This window comes from Oncorhynchus tshawytscha, linkage group LG24, assembly GCF_018296145.1.
Source record: "Oncorhynchus tshawytscha isolate Ot180627B linkage group LG24, Otsh_v2.0, whole genome shotgun sequence".
NCBI lineage: Eukaryota > Metazoa > Chordata > Actinopteri > Salmoniformes > Salmonidae > Oncorhynchus > Oncorhynchus tshawytscha.
The window spans coordinates 17,777,778-17,795,879 of record NC_056452.1 but is presented as its reverse complement, the minus strand read 5'-3'; the positions used below and the strand labels follow the sequence as shown (position 1 = coordinate 17,795,879).

At 43.7% G+C, this 18,102-nt stretch overlaps 1 protein-coding gene across 9 annotated transcripts in view; it reads right to left on the bottom strand.

The window, feature by feature from the left end:
• Positions 1-18,102, bottom strand: part of pemt (phosphatidylethanolamine N-methyltransferase) — a 79,445-nt gene that overhangs the window by 4,776 nt on the left and 56,567 nt on the right. For 7 of the 9 annotated variants that reach the window (XM_024386587.2, XM_024386586.2, XM_024386583.2 and 4 more), the window contains 2 exons: positions 2,474-2,570; positions 605-679 (listed from right to left, as the gene is read on the bottom strand). In XM_024386587.2, the coding sequence (XP_024242355.1) occupies positions 608-679; positions 2,474-2,570 (169 nt within the window). In that variant the 3' untranslated portion in view covers positions 605-607. The remainder of the gene's footprint in view (positions 1-604; positions 680-2,473; positions 2,571-18,102) is intronic. The other 2 variants (XM_024386584.2, XM_024386589.2) reach the window with 1 other exon arrangement.

The following is an 18,102-nucleotide window of genomic DNA, read 5'->3' as shown; positions in this document are numbered from 1 at the left end:
GTTAAACTCACTGGCTTGAGACCATAAAATCAACCAAAATAGTGCTGCTAATAGCTCTATATTGAAAATGCTGTGATTGAAGAAAAAAATTTCAGATATTAAAGTATAAAATTTTTTAAGTTCGTTATCATTTCTACTCACTTTCTACCTGGTTTAAGTTGTTAACGTTCAGACTGGAGTATTTTTTCACCAGATTTTTTTATAATCATTTGTAACTCAAGATACCGGCGACCCATTAAAGAAATGTGGGTGGTGACTCACCACTTGAGAATAGCTGATTTAGCAGACGCTCTTATCCAGAGCGACATACAGGAGCAATTAGAATTAAGTGCCTTGCCCAAGGGCCCATTGACAGATTTTTCAACTAGCCAGCTCGGGAATTTGAACCAGAGACCTTTCGGTTAATGGCCCGACACTCTTACCTTGGCTACCTCCTGCCCTGTACGTGTCAGTCCATTTAACTGGATGTGATCTGATAGTGTCTGCATTGACGCAGCCAGCTTGTTCAGCGCCTCTCAAGGCTACGAACCCTGTTCACCGCTGAGACAGAAGTGTGTGATAAGATAGCCACAGTGAACAGACAGAAAACAAGAGAGATGCTTACCCCTCAAAGATGATGGCCACTTGGTATGATATGGCTACCACTACTGTCAGCACCAACCCCACCGGACTGGCATTCCTGGAGGAGGGAAATGAGCATTATAATATGTTCACAATATGTACATTTATTCATAAAGTAAATGTTATTCCACTGGCAAATGATACAATCTGATTATGTAGGTCAGGGGTGGGGAACGTCCGGCCTCCGGGCCGTATACGGCCTACGAGACCGTTTGATCAGGCCCCCGAGCCAATTCATAAATAAAAAATAATTTTATTAAAAAAATCTGTTTTTCCACAACAACATTTATTTTTATTTTAAATCCACCCACACACCTCCCCCAAAGCTTTGGCGGTACCAGACAGCTCGTCATCATCGAGCACCTGTAGATGACTACAGTAAAGAAAAGTAGATGCGGAGTGTCACGCTTTCCAAGACAAATTTATATTGTTTTGTCGAAGTGAAAGGCAAACCTGTATGCCTAGTTTGTGGGGATGCACTTGCAGTAGTGAAAAAGGCCAATTTGGAGCGTCATTGCAGCTCGAAACATGCTAAACCGAATGAGTTGCAAGAACAACTTCGCGTGGATAAAGTCATTGCTCTTCAGTGGGGCGTGGTTGCCCAACAAGCCAACTTTACGAAACCTAATTTGGATGAGGAAAATGTTATGCAAGCAAGTTTTGTGTTGAGCGAGCTTATCGCAAAGAAACTGAAGCCTCATTCGGAAGGAAAAAACATTGAAGGACTCCGCAAGACATTTCTTTGGCATGTGACGAAACGACTGACAACAAAAACCGCCCACTTTGCAATTTTTGTGCGTGGGATTACCGCTGAGTTTGACACAGGGGGGAGGAATTGCTGTCTTTGGAAGCCATGCATGGCACCACCAGAGGTGCGGACTTGTTTGAGAGACTTGGCTTGAGCAAATTTGAGCTACGGTTTGAAAAATTATGTGGCCTTACTACAGATGGAGTGCCAGCCATGGTTGGCTCGAAAAAGGGATTAACCTCATTAGTGAAAAAAGACATGAGTCGTCTCAATCTTGATCCAAGTGCATGCAACTGCATCATACATCAGAAAGTCTGTGTGTACAGTCCCTAAAGCCGACCAATGTAATGGCAACTGTAGTGTCGACCATTAATATTGTCAAAAGCAAAGGGCTGAACAACCGCCAGTTTAAGGAGCTATTGATTGATCTTGAATCGGAGTATGGTGATCTGATTTACCACTGTGAGGTGCGATGGTTGAGCCGTGGAAACATACTCGTGCAGTTTTACGGACTGAAGGATGAAGTAAAACAATTCATGGAGATGAAGGGGAAACCTGTAGTGGAACTGAGTGATGACAAGTGGATGTGTGATTTGGTCTTCATGGTGGACATGACTTGAACGTCAAGATTCACGGGCCGAACCAGCTACTCAGCGATCTGCTGTGAAATGTGAAATTGTTCGAAGCGAAATTAAAGCTGTGGCAAGTCCAACTTGAAAGGGGTAACACAGTTCATTTTCCTACTCTGCAAGGACAAGAGCCTGAGATTATGTCAGAATATGCCGGTGAGTGTGGAAAGCTCGCAAAGTCATTTTGTGAGAGGTTTAAGGATGTGAAAAGTAAACAACTGGAAATGAACATATTTGCAAACCCGTTTAACGTCGAACCAGCGGATGTGCCGGATGGCCTACGACACGAAGTCATTGAGCTGCAAAGCTCAAATCCAGGTACAACAACCTCCCTCTTCTTGAGCTCTACAAAATGTATGTTAGCGCTGAGCATTTTCCTGTTCTGAGACATGCACTTAAATTTGCATCTGTGTTCGGGACGAGCAAACGGACTCTTGCAAAGACTCGATTCTGCTCAAGACTAACTGACACAAACCTGGAAAACCAGCTGCGAGTAGCGTCGTCTTCTCTGCCAGCTGACATCAAACGCCTCATCAAAGATAAGCAGTTTCAGCCATCGCATTAGAGGTGAGCTTGAACAAGTAATCATAATAACAACAACATTATTTACAATACTAATATTTATTTAAATAGGATTTGCACTTTTCTAAATACTCAAGGACACAAGAAACGTCAAAAGTCATATTTAAACTATAAAACCAATGTCAGTGATTAAAGTCACATTAAAACATGAATAAAGCAGAAAATAGCACATTTTAATAAGGCCGCTGAATTAATGTATAAATATCCAAATGGCCCTTGATAGAAAAAAGGTTCCCCACCACTGATGTAGATGATACTAGTTGATTATATACAGTGTTTTTAAAGGGGGAGTATGAATGAATGATGTTGTGGGATCATTGGGATGACAAACAACAGGAGATGATCAGGCTGGATTCAAGCCATGTGTTTTGTAATCGGATGTCAATTTCAGGCGCCTGTGTTATCGGCAATTATAGTAATCATAGAGGATATGGACAAAGCTGAAAGAAGTTGTACCGAGCTGGACAACAAGAGAAGGAGAGAGTTACTAGGGCTTACATATCCTCTATGTAAGGGGAACAACTGAAGACTATTTCTTTTCTGCACCAGCGATTACAGGGAGCAAATGACCACTCTGCTTTCAGATGGAGTCTGGCCACGCTTCATGTGGACTCAATTAGGCACTAATCACATACATATTGAGCAGCAGTAGCATTTACAGTGAGGGATGAGATATGGAAGGCTTTTGGGAACGAAATGGAAGGCTTGCACACACACACACACACACACACACACACACACACACACACACACACACACACACACACACACACACACACACACACACACACACGCACACACACACGCTGCCTAACTTCTCTTGACCTGGCTGAAGGTCTGCTGGGGGGTAAACGAAACATGGGCATTGCTGGTCAAAGTGCCCTTTTCCATTGAATTTCATTCAGAGACAACTGAATGTTAATTGTAAGACAAAGCGTCACCTTGAGTAATCCAGCCTAACCAAAACAGCTGTCACCATTTATCAAGTGTTATGCTTCTGTGCAAAGTCTGTACTCATTATTTTGCAGTGGGGTTGAAACATAGCGAGAAGTTGGATCAAAGGTGAAATAAAGGTGAAGTTAAAGGGATACTTTTTCCAATGAGGCTCTTTACCTACTTCCCCAGTGTCAGATGAACTAGTGGATTCCATTAGCACATCTCTGTGTCCAGTATGAAGGCAGTTTCGCAAGTCAACGCTAACTAGCGTTACCGCAATGACTGGATGTCTATGGGTATCTACACGCTAGTCTATCGTGGATACCCATAGACTTCCAGTCATCGCGCTAATGCTAGTTAGCATTGGCTCGAGAAACTACCTCGTCAAGGAAAGTGCAAACAAGGACTTGTTGTTGGACTTTCTGTTACCATCTGGTGCAAACATATAATAAATAAATACCTTATTCAGCACCAGATCCCGAAGTGAGCCACATTCATTATACAGGTCAAATAAATATCTATTCTATGCAGCTGACAAAACCCACTCGATAATATGGGTCACTAGCTATATTTTGAAATCCCCATTGCCCTACATCCCTACATCCCACACTGTCCTACTGTCCTACGTTACATGAGCCGTGAATTGGCCGTGCAGAGCCAGACATGTAAAGTACTGTAACTAGAGCTTTTCACTGACTCAGAACAGCAGCATGTGTCAGACTCACCCAGTCTGGACGTGACTAAATGCCACACAACATGGCCTGCATATTAGTATGAGCTGTTTGTAGGGCCTCTACTACAGACTGTGGCTACATGTCAGATGACATTCCCTATGGTGTACTACTTTTAGACTATAGCCTTATGTGACTTTGGTAAATTTTATAGAGAGTAATGTGTAGTGGTTTGGTGCTCGAAGATCTGTATAAAATCTTTAGAAAACTTTTGCCTATTGTTGTCATACCATACCGTCAGAGTTATGGTCAAAGTTGGCTAAAACACATATAGATCTGGGGTATGAGTCATAATACCCATAAAACCTAGTAGTCAAACAAGGAAATGGTTCCAATTGTTTTCCCACCATTCATTTATCCCATAGGGGATTTTAGAAACACTTAAAATAAGGGCTGTGTTTCATGTAGGCTTACGTTTGTGTGACGTTTTGAGAACCGTGAAAACTCTCTCTAGGAAAAGGTGACTTATCAATATATTCACCTGTATTTACCCCCCAAACATGAAATGCTAATTAGCTGCTAATGTGGCTATCATAAAGAACTACAAATGCCATTATGATCTGGACGAGACTGCCAAATCGAGGCAAAGGTGAGAATCTCTAGATTAACTAATGTTAGCTAAATTTTGAAATTAATAAATTGGCAAAATTTAATTAAATTGACAATTCTGTGAACTGTCTTTTACAAGTTTTAACTTAACATAGTACCTGTTAGCAAAGGTGTCTGCAAGAGATTATGTGCAGATGCTTGCAGGGATTTGTAGTCTTGAATGATGTCTACTTTGATGCTAATGATCATTTTCTGATCTGAGAGTAAATAGTGCCGAATATATTGATAGACGTCACCTTGTCCAAGAGAGATTTACACGGTTATCAAAACATCGCCAGGGTAAGCCTTATATTAAGTGTTTCTAAAATTTCCCATGGGAAAAATGAACAGTGGAAAAATGATTGAAACCATTTCCCTGTTTGACTGCTAGGTTTTATGGGTATTATGACACTGTGGGGCTCTATTCAAATAAAAAAAAGTTTAATGACTTCATTATTAAAGTGACCAGTGTGTGTGTGTGTGTGTGTGTGTATGTATGTATGTATGTATGTATGTATGTATGTATGTATGTATGTATGTATACACACACAGATCACTTTAATAATGTTTACGTACAGTTGAAGTCAGAAGTTTACATACACTTAGGTTGGAGTCATTAAAACTTGTTTTTCAACCATTCCACACATTTCGTGTTAAACTATAGTTTTGGCAAGTCTGTTAGGATATCTACTTTGTGCATAACACAAGTCATTTTTCCAACAATTGTTTACAGACAGATTATATTCACTTATAATTCACTGTCTCACAATTCTAGTGGGTCAGAAGTTTACATATGCTAAGTTGACTGTGCCTTTAAACAGCTTGGAAAATTGCAGAAAATGTCATGGCTTTAGAATCTTCTGATAGGCTAATTGACATCATTTGAGTCAATCGAAGACCTCAGATAAAAAACTGTAGACCTCCACAAGTCTGGTTCATCCTTGGGAGCAATTTCCAAATGCTTGAAGGTACAAGCAATAGTACGCAAGTATAAACACCATGGGACCACGCAGCCGTCAGACCGCTCAGGAAGGAGACGTGTTCTGTCTCCTAGAGATGAATGTACTTTGGTGCGAAAGGTGCAAATCAATCCCAGAACAACAGCAAAGGACCTTGTGAAGATACTGGAGAAAACAGGTACCAAAGTATCTATATCCACAGTAAAACGAGTCCTATATCGACAGAACCTGAAAGGCCACTCAGCAAGGAAGAAGCCACTGCTCAAAAACCGCTATAAAAAAAGCCAGACTACGGTTTGCAACTGCACATGGGGACAAATATCATACTTTTTGGAGAAATGTCCTCTGGCCTGATTAAACAAAAATAGAACTGTTTGGCCATAATGGCCATCATTATGTTTGGAGGAAAAAGGGGGAGGCTTGCAAGCCAAAGAATACCATCCCAACCGTGAAGCACGGGGGTGGCAGCATCATGATGTGGTGGTGTTTTGCTGCAGGAGGGACTGGTGCACTTCACCAAATAGATGGCTACATGAGGTAGGAAAATTATGAGGATATATTGAAGCAACATCTCAAGACATCAGTCAGGTTAAAGCTTGGTCGCAAACGGGTCTTCCAAATGGACAATGACCCCAAGCATACTTCCAAAGTTGTGGCAGGACAACAAAGTCAAGGTATTGGAGTGGCCATAACAAAGCCCTCAATCCTATAGAAAATTTGTGGGCAGAACTGAAAAAGCGTGTGCAAGCAAGGAGGCCTACAAACCTGATTCAGTTACACCAGCTCTGTCAGGAGGAATGGGCCAAAATTCACCCAACTTATTGTGGGAAGCTTGTAGAAGGCTACCTGAAACGTTTGACCCAAGTTAAACAATTTAAAGGCAATGCTACCAAATACTAATTGAGTGTATGTAAACTTCGGACCCACTGGGAATGTGATGAAGGAAATAAATGCTGAAATAAATCACTCTACTATTCTGACATTTCACATTCTTAAAATAAATTATCCAAACTGACCTAAGACAGGGAATTTTTTCTAGGATTAAGGTGTATGTAAACTTCCGACTTCAACTGTGTATACTGTATTCTAGTCAAGGCCATCCTATTCAACTATTGCTGTATATATACTATTCTATCCACGTATTCTTCAGATAAACTATATAGTATATGCACAGAAATATTTGAAAAGGATGGCCTTGACTAGAATACAGTATATACCCATTTTCATATGCAAAACAGTATTTAACATTATTAAAGTGACCAGTGTTCCATGTCTACGTACATAGGGCAGCAGCCTCTAAGGTGCAGGGATCAGTAACCAGGTGGTAGCCGGATAGTGACAGTGACCAAGTTCAGGGCAACGTACTGGGTGGAGGCCGGCTAGTGGCAGTCTGGACGGCCTTGAGAAGAAAGCTGTTTTTCAGTCTCTCGGTCCCTGCTTTAAAGCACCTGTACTGACCTCGCCTTCTGGATGATAGCAGGGTAAACAGGCTGTGGCTCGGGTGGTTGAGGTCCTTGATGATCTTCTTGGCCTTCCTGTGACACCGGGTGCTGTAGATGTCTTGAAGGACAGGTAGTGTGCTCCAGGTAATGTGCTGGGCTGACCGCACCACCCTCTCGAAGGTGCATCTGTAAAGGTTTGTGAGGGTCTTAGGGGCCAAGACAATTTCTTCAGTCTCCCGAGGTTAAAGAGGCATTGTTGTGCCTTCTTTGCCACACTGTCTGTGTGGGTGGACCCTTTCAGATTGTTAGTGATGTGTACGCAGAGGAACTTGAAGCTTTTCACCTTCTCCACTGCGGTCCCATCGATGTGGATAGGGGTGTGCTCCCTCTGCCGTCTCCTGAAGTCCACGATCAGCCCCTTCATTTTGCTGAGGGAGAGTATTTTCCTGGCACCACTCCGCCAGGGCTCTCACCTCTTCCCTGTAGGCTGTCTCGCCATTGTTGGTAATCAGGCCTACCACTGTTGTGTCATCTGCAAACTTGATGATTGAGTTGGAGGCGTGCATGGCCACACAGTCATGGGTAAACAGGGAGTACAGGAGGGGGCTGAGCACGCACCCTTGAGGGGCCCCTGTGTTGAGGAATAGCGTAGTGGAAGTGTTATTGCCTACCTTCACCACTTGGGGTGGCCAGTCAGGAAGTTCAGGACCCAGTTGCACGGGGCGGCCAGTCAGGAAGTTCAGGACCCAGTTGCACAGGGCGGGATTCAGACCTTGGTGAGTACTATGGTGTTGAAGGCTGAGCTGTCGTCAATGAACAGCATTCTTACATAGGTATTCCTCATGTGCAGTGCGATGGCGATTGCTTCACCCGTGGATCTATTGGGGCGGTATGCAAATTGCAGTGGGTCTAGGGTGTCGGGTAAGGCGGAGGTGATATGGTCCTTAACTAGCCTCTCAAAGCCCTCCATGATGACAGAAGTGAGTGCTACTGGGCAACAGACATTAAGTTCAGTTACCTTCGCTTTCTTGGGTGCAGGAGCAATGGTGGACATCGTGAAGCAAATCAATTCGCCTCAATGTTTTGCTATGTTGCGTGTTGGTTTGTACTGAACAACACATTTCCCCGAAATGCACCCTTCTTCAACAGCCTTTTGGGGTCACCATTTGAAATCGATCTTCCTATTGCTTTTCGACCCTTTTCCCCAATCTCCGCCCAGAGAAATATGACATTTGTGATGTCAGGTAAAAAAAAAAGTTAATCCTTTATCTCTCGTGTAACTTTGGGGTTATCGCTGGGAGGACATGACAATAGACATTCTCATTCCCACCTATAGGAAAAGGGGATTACTTTTTGTCCTTCTCCATTTTCAAAGTTGTATCTCAGGGCAATGTGTTACATATACTGTACATATACAGTGTGTGGGTTGGATAACAAACAACGTACAGTATTCTTTCCATTATGAAAGGATACATTATCATTGCTTTAGACGGTAAAGGAGCACCTGGCCTGGTATGGCTGCCACTGTAGCAGACGCAACCAGGCCGGTAGATGTAACCAGGCAGGTAGATGTAACCAGGCCGGTAGATGTAACCAGGTGGGCTCTCACCCAGGGGAGGATCCCTCCTCTTCATTTCATTGAGGTCCATTCATCGTTATATCTCCTGTTATCTGATTACCTTTCTTAATTGGAGCAGTGGGATCAATGTTCATTTGATTCCCGCTGTCCTGTTCTGGGCCAGGAGAGAGGTGGATGACAGACCGAAGGAGACAAAATAAGAGGGAGAGGAGATGAGAGTGAATGAAAGTCAGTGGGTAAATGAGGAGGAGGTTTGGATACTTGGGTTAAGGTGACCACGACACACCTGAAGGACACTCTTTGTCTGATGATGTGACCAAGCCACCCACCTCTGGAATACAACAAACGTGTATACATATCCCCGCATGCTCAGAGACGGCAAATTCATGAGAACACCCACAGACACTCACACAGAGGTAAATTCAGAATAACTGTATGAGAACAGTGACTACCTGGGAATTGCTTTGGTCCTCTGTTTTGCTTCACAACCTACTGAAGTTAACCATTGTGTAAAAACATCCTGAACTTATTGTGCCAAAATGACAAAGATTATAGATTCAGAATTCAGCACAAGAGCTAATCTAACAAACGCCTTTGCACATGTATTATCACTACAGAAAGGCGAGTGCAAACACTGAACCCCCCCCCCACACACACACACACAACTCCCCCACACACACACATAATGGCCGTCACCTAGGGAAAGTGTCATCTCAAATTGAACAGCAGAAAGTGGGTCAATGAGATTCCGCCGAGGGAACAGGGCGACAGGTTGTCGGTGTTGTCGCTGCAGACCAGATCCCTGGGTGGGTGACTCTTGCTAATGCTCTGCTCAATACGGACCTTTTTTCCATTCCATACGTGTCCATCCGCCATGCAGGCAGGTTGGAAGGCCTCAGTCAGGGACAGCTGGCTAAAACAGAAACGTCATGGCCCCAGGATGACCACAGGAGAGAGAGGAGCGGATAGGAAGGAGGAGAAGGTAACAGAGGGATTGAGACTTGAATAGAAGGGCAAACCTGGGGGATTTGAGACCAACATAAAACCTAGATGATATGCTACGGGGTTTGAGACTAAAATAAAACCTAGATGACTTGCTGGGGGACTTGAGACCAAAATAAAACCTAGATGGCATGCTGGGGGATTTGAGACCAAAATAAAACCTAGATGACATGCTGGGGGACTTGAGACCAAAATAAAACCTAGATGACATGCTGGGGGACTTGAGACCAAAATAAAACCTAGATGGCATGCTGGGGGATTTGAGACCAAAATAAAACCTAGATGACATGCTGGGGGACTTGAGACCAAAATAAAACCTAGATGACATGCTGGGGGACTTGAGACCAAAATAAAACCTAGATGACATGCTGGGGTATTTGAGACCAAAATAAAACGATATGCTGGGGGATTTAAGACCAAACAAAATCATTTACATTTTTATTTGTCATACGCTACATAAACAACAGGTGTCGTAAACTAATAGTGAAATGCTTAGTTACGGGTCTTCCCAACAATGCAGAGACAAAAAAAGATAAATAATTAAAAAAAATAACAGCAAGGAAGAAATCGATGTCCAGGGGTACAAGGGTATTTGTGTTTAGATATGTACGTATACTGTAGGTAGGGGTAAAGTGACTAGGCAACATGAGAGATAAACAGTAGCAGCAGCGTACGTGATGAGTCAAAAGAGTTAGTGCAAAAAAAGGTCAATGCAGATAGTCTGGGTAGCTGTTGGTTAACAATTTAACTTACTATTTAGCAGTCTTATGTCTTGGGGGTAGAAGCTGTTCAGGGTCTTGTGTGCAATAATAGTGCAATAGTAATGTTTAACATGATTTTTGAATGACTACCTATCTCTGTACCACACACATACCGATAATTGTAAGGTCCCTCAGTCGAGCAGTGAATTTCAAACACAGATTCAACCACAAAGACCAGGGAGGTTTTCCAATGCCTTGCAAAGAAGGGCACCTATTGGGACATGGGTAAAACAAAAAGTAGACATTTAATATCCCATGAAAAATGATGAAGTTATTATTACCATTTGGATGGTGTATCAATACACCCAGTCACTACAAAATACAGGCGTCCTTCCTAACTCAGTTGTCAGAGAGGAAGGAAATCGCACAGGGATTTCACCATGAGGCCAACGGTGACTTTAAAACAGTTATAGAGTTGAATGGCTGTGATAGGATAAAACTGAGGATGGATCAACAACATTGTAGTTACTCCACAATACTAACCTAATTGACAGAGTGAAAAGAAGGAAGCCTGTACAGAATACAAATATTCCAGAACATGCATCCTGTTTGCAACAAGGTACTAAAGTAATACTGCAAAAAATGTGGCAAAGCAATTCACTTTTTGTCCTGAATACAAAGTGTTGTATTGGATTTGCCTCAAACATAACACATTACTGAGTAGCATCTCTCCATATTTACAAGCATAGTGGTGGCTGCATCATGTCATGGATATGCTTGTAATCATTAAGGACTTTGGAATTTTTCAGGATAAAAAAGAAATGGAACTAAGCACAGGCAAAATCCTAGAGGAAAACCTGGTTCAGTCTGCTTTCCACCAGACACTGGCAGGGGAATTCACCTTTCAGCAGGACAATAACTTAAAACAAGTCCAAATCTACACTGGAGTTGCTTACCATGTAGACAGTAAATGTTCCTGAGTGGCCGAGCTACAGTATTGACTTAAATCTACTTGAAAATCTATGGCAAAACGTGAAGATGGTTGCCTATCAATGATCAAGGACCATTTGACAGAGCTCGAAACACAATCCAGGTGTGGAAAGACTTATCCAGAAAGACTCACAGCTGAAATCACTGCCAAAGGTGCTTCTACAAAGTATTGAGAGTTGCTTCTACAAAGATGTGCGAATACCTATGTAAATTAGATATTTCTGTATTTCATTTTCAATAAATGTGCAAAAATGTCACTTTTCATTATGGGGTGTTGTGCGTAGATGGGAGAGAGAAAACAATCTAATCCATCCACAGTATTCAGCCCTAGACTTTTTCCACATTTTGTTGTGTTACAGCCAGAACTCAGATGAAATAGTTTTTCCCCACTCTTATTTCTCTCTTACAGCCTTATTCTAAAATAAATAAATAAATAAAAATCCTCAGACATCTACACACAATACCCCATAATGGCAAATCGAAAACAAGTTGACATTTTTGAAAATGAAAAACCTTTTTACATAAGTATTCAGACCCTTTGCTATGAGACTCGTAATTGAGCTCAGATGTATCCTGTTTCCATTGATCATCCTTGAGATGTTTCTACAACTTGATTGGAGTCCACCTGTGGTAAATTCAATTGATTGGACATGATTTGGAAAGGCACACACCTATCTATATAAGGTTCCACAGTTGACAGTGCATGTCAGAGCAAAAACCAAGCCATGTGGTGGAAGGAATTGTCCGTAGAGCTCCGAGACCAGATTGTGTCGAGGCACAGATCTGGGGAAGGGTACCAAAACATGTCTGCAGCATTGAAGGTCCCAAAGAACAGCGGCCTTCATCATTCTTAAATGGAAGTTTGTAAATACCAGGATTCCTAGAGCTGGCCGCCCGGCCATACTGAGCAATCATGGAAGAAGGGCTTGGTCAAGGAGGTGACCAAGAACCCGATGGTCACTCTGACAGAGCTCCAGAGTTACTCTGTGGAGATGGGAGAATCTTCCAGAAGGACAACCATCTCTGCAGCACTCCACCAATCAGGCCTTTATGGTAGAGTGGCCAGACGGATGCCAGTCATCCTCAGTAAAAGGTACATGACAGCCCGCTTGGAGTTTTGTTCCTAGGCCGTCATTGAAAATAAGAATTTGTTCTTAACTGACTTGCCTAGTAAAATAAAGGTTTAAAAAAATGGTGGTGGCAGCTTGATGCTGTGGGTGTGTTTTTCAGCAGCAGGGACTGGGAGACTAGTCAGGATCCAGGCAAAGATGAACGTAGCAAAGTACAGAGAAATCATTGATGAAAACCTTCTCCAGAGTGCTCAGGCTGAGGCAAAGGTTTACCTTCCAACAGGACAACGACTCTAAGCACACTGCTAAGACAAAGCAAGAGTGGCTTAGGGACAAGACTCTGAATGTCCTTGAGTGGCTCAGCCAGAGCCCGGACCTGAAAACAGCAACGCTTCCTATTCAACCTGATGGAGCTTGAGAGGATCTGCAGAGAAGAATGGAAAAACTCCCCAAATACAGGTGTGCCAAGCTTGTTGCTTCATACCCAAGAAGACTTGATGCTGTAATCGCTGCCAAAAGTGCTTCAACAAATTACTGAGTAAAGGGTCTGAATACTTAAGTAAATGTCATATTTCAGTTGACATTTTATTTATAAATCAGCAAAAAATAAAAAATAATACGTTCTTGCTTTGTCATTATGGGGTATTGTGTGTAGATTGATGAGGGAAAAAAACGATTTAATCAAATTTTACAATATGGCTGTAACGTAACAAAATGTGGAAAAGGTCTGGGGTCTGAATACTCTCTGAAGGCACTGTATATGCAGAGTCAGGAAGGATATTAGGAGTGCAAGGGAAAAGGAGGGCGAGAAGAAGGAGGTGTGAAGAATGTTATACGGTGATGATGGCGAGAGTGTATCGGGGGTTGACAAACACAGGAGGATGGTTTCCAGGTGCTGGTGAATGAGGGAGGTCTCTCTGTTAGAGCCAGATGTATATGGATAGCAGGTAAAGTGCTAAAACCTACTTGTGACAATACTGCATCAGTCTCAATGCATCTGCTAATCTCCTTTAGGTCATGGGATGGACGGAGGTAGAGTAAGTGGATGTGTGTGTGTGTGTGTGTGTGGGGGGGGGGTGCAGTTGGGTGAGTATGTGGAGGTGCTTTGCCTGGATGAGCTAAGGAGAGCAAGGGAAGCAGAAATTGTAGCCTACGTGAAAATCTATTTTGTGGCAATGGAGACAGAGAGGTGGTTAAATCCCTAAAAAAAACTAGGCAGCAGGCACCTGTTAAGAATGATCCCAGGAGATGAAGCCTCATAACTGTTGAACAGTCATGTGACGTTAAGAAATTAATGAACATGCAGTAATGCAACATCTCCAGTACTGTATCAGTCTGCATCATTGATATAATGGTGCAGTGCTATAGTTTGTGTGACTAAACAGCCTTTCGAAACCAATATCTGACCACTGAGCCACACGTGCGCCTCACGTGCATGTGGGGGTCACCAGTTCACATATGAGTGGCCGGCACACCTCATGGTCCGACTGTAGCCCTTTCATCCCTGGGGTTACTGACGCTCGAGCACGGGGGGATGCTGGAACGGCACAGGGGCGATACCGCTGCCTAGCAACTCAAACGATTTGAAAATGGAGGGAAAGAAGGAGTGCAGGGAGAAAAGTAGGGGGAAAAGGGAGCTGCAGGAAAGGAGGATAATAGGCTGCAGTAATAGGCTGCTCTCACCTGCTGTGTCTGCCTAGTAACAGTGCCAAGCCACTCACCAGTGGTTTGGTCACTGTTGTCATGGAGACCACACACACATACAGTTTTCCGCTCCTGAAGGAGAAGTGATTCGAAACTCATAAACAGCAATACACAGAGTGACGTTTGACATTTGTAGTGCTCGTCATTGTTCCCCAACTCCAAAATTATAATCTAAATGAGTCTTTATTTATACAGATTAGACGCAATTCCCTCAAGGTTTTGCATCCCTATGTTTTATTATGTACCGAAATGCAATTGTTTCTTTGCTGCAGGTAGAGTTTTTTTGTGTCCTGCATGAACACTCTGAAATAAATCAAATCAAAGTTTATTTGTCACGTGCGCTGAATACAACAGGTGTAGACCGTGCAGTGAAATACTTACTTACAGGCGCTAACCAATAGTGAAAAAAAGGTATTAGGTGAACAATAGGTACAGAAATAAAATAAATAAAACAACAGTAAAAAGACAGACTATATACAGTAGCGAGGCTATAAAAAGTAGTGAGGCTACATACAGACACCGGTTAGTCAGGCTGATTGAGGTAGTATGTACATGTAGATATGGTTAAAGTGACAATGCATATATGATGAACAGAGAGTAGCAGTAGTGTAAAAGAGGCGTTGGCTGGTGGGACACAATGCAGATAGCCCAGTTAGCCACTGTGCGGGAGCACTGCTTGGTCAGCCCAATTGAGGTAGTATGTACATGAATGTATAATTAAAATTACTATGCATATATGATAAACAGAGAGTAGCAGCAGCGTAAAAGGAGGGGTGGGGGGGGCACACAATGCAAATAGTCCGGTTAGCCATTTGATTACCTGTTCAGGAGTCTTATGGCTTGGGGGTAAAAACTGTTGAGAAGCCTTTTTGTCCTAGACTTGGCACTTCGGTACAGCTTGCCATGCGTTAGTAGAGAGAACAGTCTATGACTGGGGTGTCTGGAGTCTGTGACAGTTTTTAGGGTCTTCCTCTGATTCTGCCTGGTACAGAGGACCTGGATGGCAGACAGCTTTGCCCCAGTGATGTACTGGGCCGTACGCACTACCCTCTGTAGTGCCTTGCGGTCGGAGGTCTAGCAGTTGCCGTACCAGGCAGTGATGCAACCAGTCAGAATGCTCTCGCTGTTGCAGCTGTAGAACCTTTTGAGGATCTCAGGACCCATGCCAAATCTTTTTAGTTTCCTGAGGGGGAATTGGCTTTGTTGTGCCCTCTTCACGACTGTCTTGGTGTGTTTGTACCATCCTAGTTTGTTGTTGATGTGGACACCAAGGAACTTGAAGCTCTCAACCTGCTCCACTACAGCCCCGTCGATGAGAATGGGGGCGTGATCGGTCCTCCTTTTCCTGTAGTCCACAATGATCTCCTTAGTCTTGGTTACGTTGAGGGAGAGGTTGTTATTCTGGCACCACCCGGCCAGGTCTCTGACTTCCTCCCTATAGGCTGTCTCGTTGTTGTCGGTGATCAGGCCTACCACTGTTGTGTCGTCTGCAAACTTAATGATGGTGTTGGAGTCGTGCCTGGCCACGCAGTCGTGGGTGAACAGGGGGTACAGGAGGGGACTGAGCATGCACCACTGGGGAGCTCCAGTGTTGAGGATCAGCGTGGCAGATGTGTTGCTGCCTATTCTTACAACCTGGGGGCGGCCAGTCAGGAAGTCCAGGATCCAGTTGCAGAGGGAGGTGTTTAGTCCCAGGATCCTTAGCTTATTGATGAGATTTGATGGTACTATGGTGTTGAACGCTGAGCTGTAGTCAATGAATAGCATTCTCATGTAAGTGTTCCTTTTGTCCAGGTGGGAAAGGGCAGTGTGGAGTGCAATAGAGATCGCATCATCTGTGGATCTTTTCAGGCGGTAAGCAAATTGGTGTGGGTCTAGGGATTCTGGGATAATGGTGTTGATGTGAGCCATTACCAACCTTTCAAAGCATTTCATGGCTACGGACGTGAGTGCTATGGGTCTGTAGTCATTTAGGCAGGTTGCATTTGCGTTCTTGTGCACAAGGACTATGGTGGTCTACTTGAAACATGTTGGTATCACAGACTTAAATCAGGGACATGTTGAAAATGTCAGTGAAGACACCTGCTAGTTGGTCAGCACATGCCCGGAGCACCTGGTAATCCATCTGGCCTCGCAGCCTTGTGTATGTTGACCTGTTTAAAGGTCTTACGCACGTCGGCTACGGAGAGCGTGACCACACAGTCGCCTGGAACAGCTGATGCTATCACGCATGCCCCAGTGTTGCTTGCCTCGAATCGAGCATAGGAGTGATTTAGCTCATCTGGTAGGCTCGGGTCACTGGGCAGCTCGCGGCTGCTTCCCTTTGTAGTCTGTAATAGTTTGCAAGCCCTGCCACATAAGACGAGCATCGGAGCCGGTGTAGTATGATTCAATCTTAGCCCTGTACTGACGCTTTGCCTGTTTGATGGTTCGTCACAGGGCATTGTAGGATTTCTTGTAAGCTTCAGGGTTAGAGTCCCGCACCTTGAAGCGGCAGCTCTACCCTTAAGCTCAGTGCGAATGTTGCCTGTAATCCATGGCTTCTGGTTGGGGTATGTACGTACAGTCACTATGGGGACGACGTCCTCGATGCACTATTTGATAAAGCCAGTGACTGATGTGGTGTACTCCTCAATGCCACAGGAAGAATCCTGGAATATGTTCCAGTCTGTGATAGCAAAACAGTCTTGTAGTTTAGCATCTGCTTCATCTGACCACTTTTGTATAGACTGAGTCACTGGTGCTTCCTGCTTTAATTTTTGCTTGTAAGCAAGAATCAGGAGGATAGAGTTGTGGTCGGATTTTCCAAATGGAGGGCGAGGGAGAGCTTTTTACGCGTCTCCGTGTGGAGTACAGGTGATCTAGAATTATTTTCCCTCTGGTTGCACATTTAACATGTTGATGGAATAGTTAACATCCTAATGACAAGAGAATGAACCGTTTATACCATCATCAAACTAATTCCATATAATGAGAGTACAAGACAGTGTGCAGGAAGGAACAACAGCGGGAAGAGCAACAGCAGACAATACGTTGTATTTTACACTGTGAGTACAGGCTGATTTGGAGCTGCAGTCTAGGCTACCAACTGAGCCCTAGTGCACACTGAGACCTCCATTAGGGGTAATTCTGGCCTTCCTGTTCTGTCTGATGAGTGGAGAATATGTAGCCCCCACCATCTCATGTGCTGTCTGTACAATTTTCATGCATTTACATTTTAGTCATTTAGCAGACGCTTAAGAACATACATTTACATACTTTTTTCATACTAGTGGAACCCGCAACCCTTGCGTTGGAAGTGCCATGCTCTACAAACTATGCTACATGGGACTACACCTGGGGCCGCATGGCAAATGGCCCAGGAACACAAGAACAATACTTGAGGGCCAGTCAGTCCTCCCCCTGTCAAGAGGAAAGAAATCTCTCAAGGAAAGACGCAAGCAGGTTTATCAAATCAAGCACATAGCCATGTAATCTCCATAGACAAACATTGGCAGTAGCATGGCCTTACTGAAGAGCTCAATGACTTTCAAAGTGGCACCATCATAGGATGCCACCTTTCCAACAAGTCAGTCCGTCAAATTTCTGCCCTGCTAGAGCTGCCACGGTCAACTGTAAGTGTTATTATTGTGAAGTGGAAACATCTAGGAGAAATAACGTCTCAGTTGCGAAGTGGTAGGCCACACAAGCTCACAGAACGGGACCGCTGAAGCACGTACTACCAAGTTCCAAACTGCCTCTGGAAGCAACGTCAGCACAATAACTGTTCATCGGAAGCTTTATGAAATGGGTTTCCATGACTGAGCAGTCACACACAAGT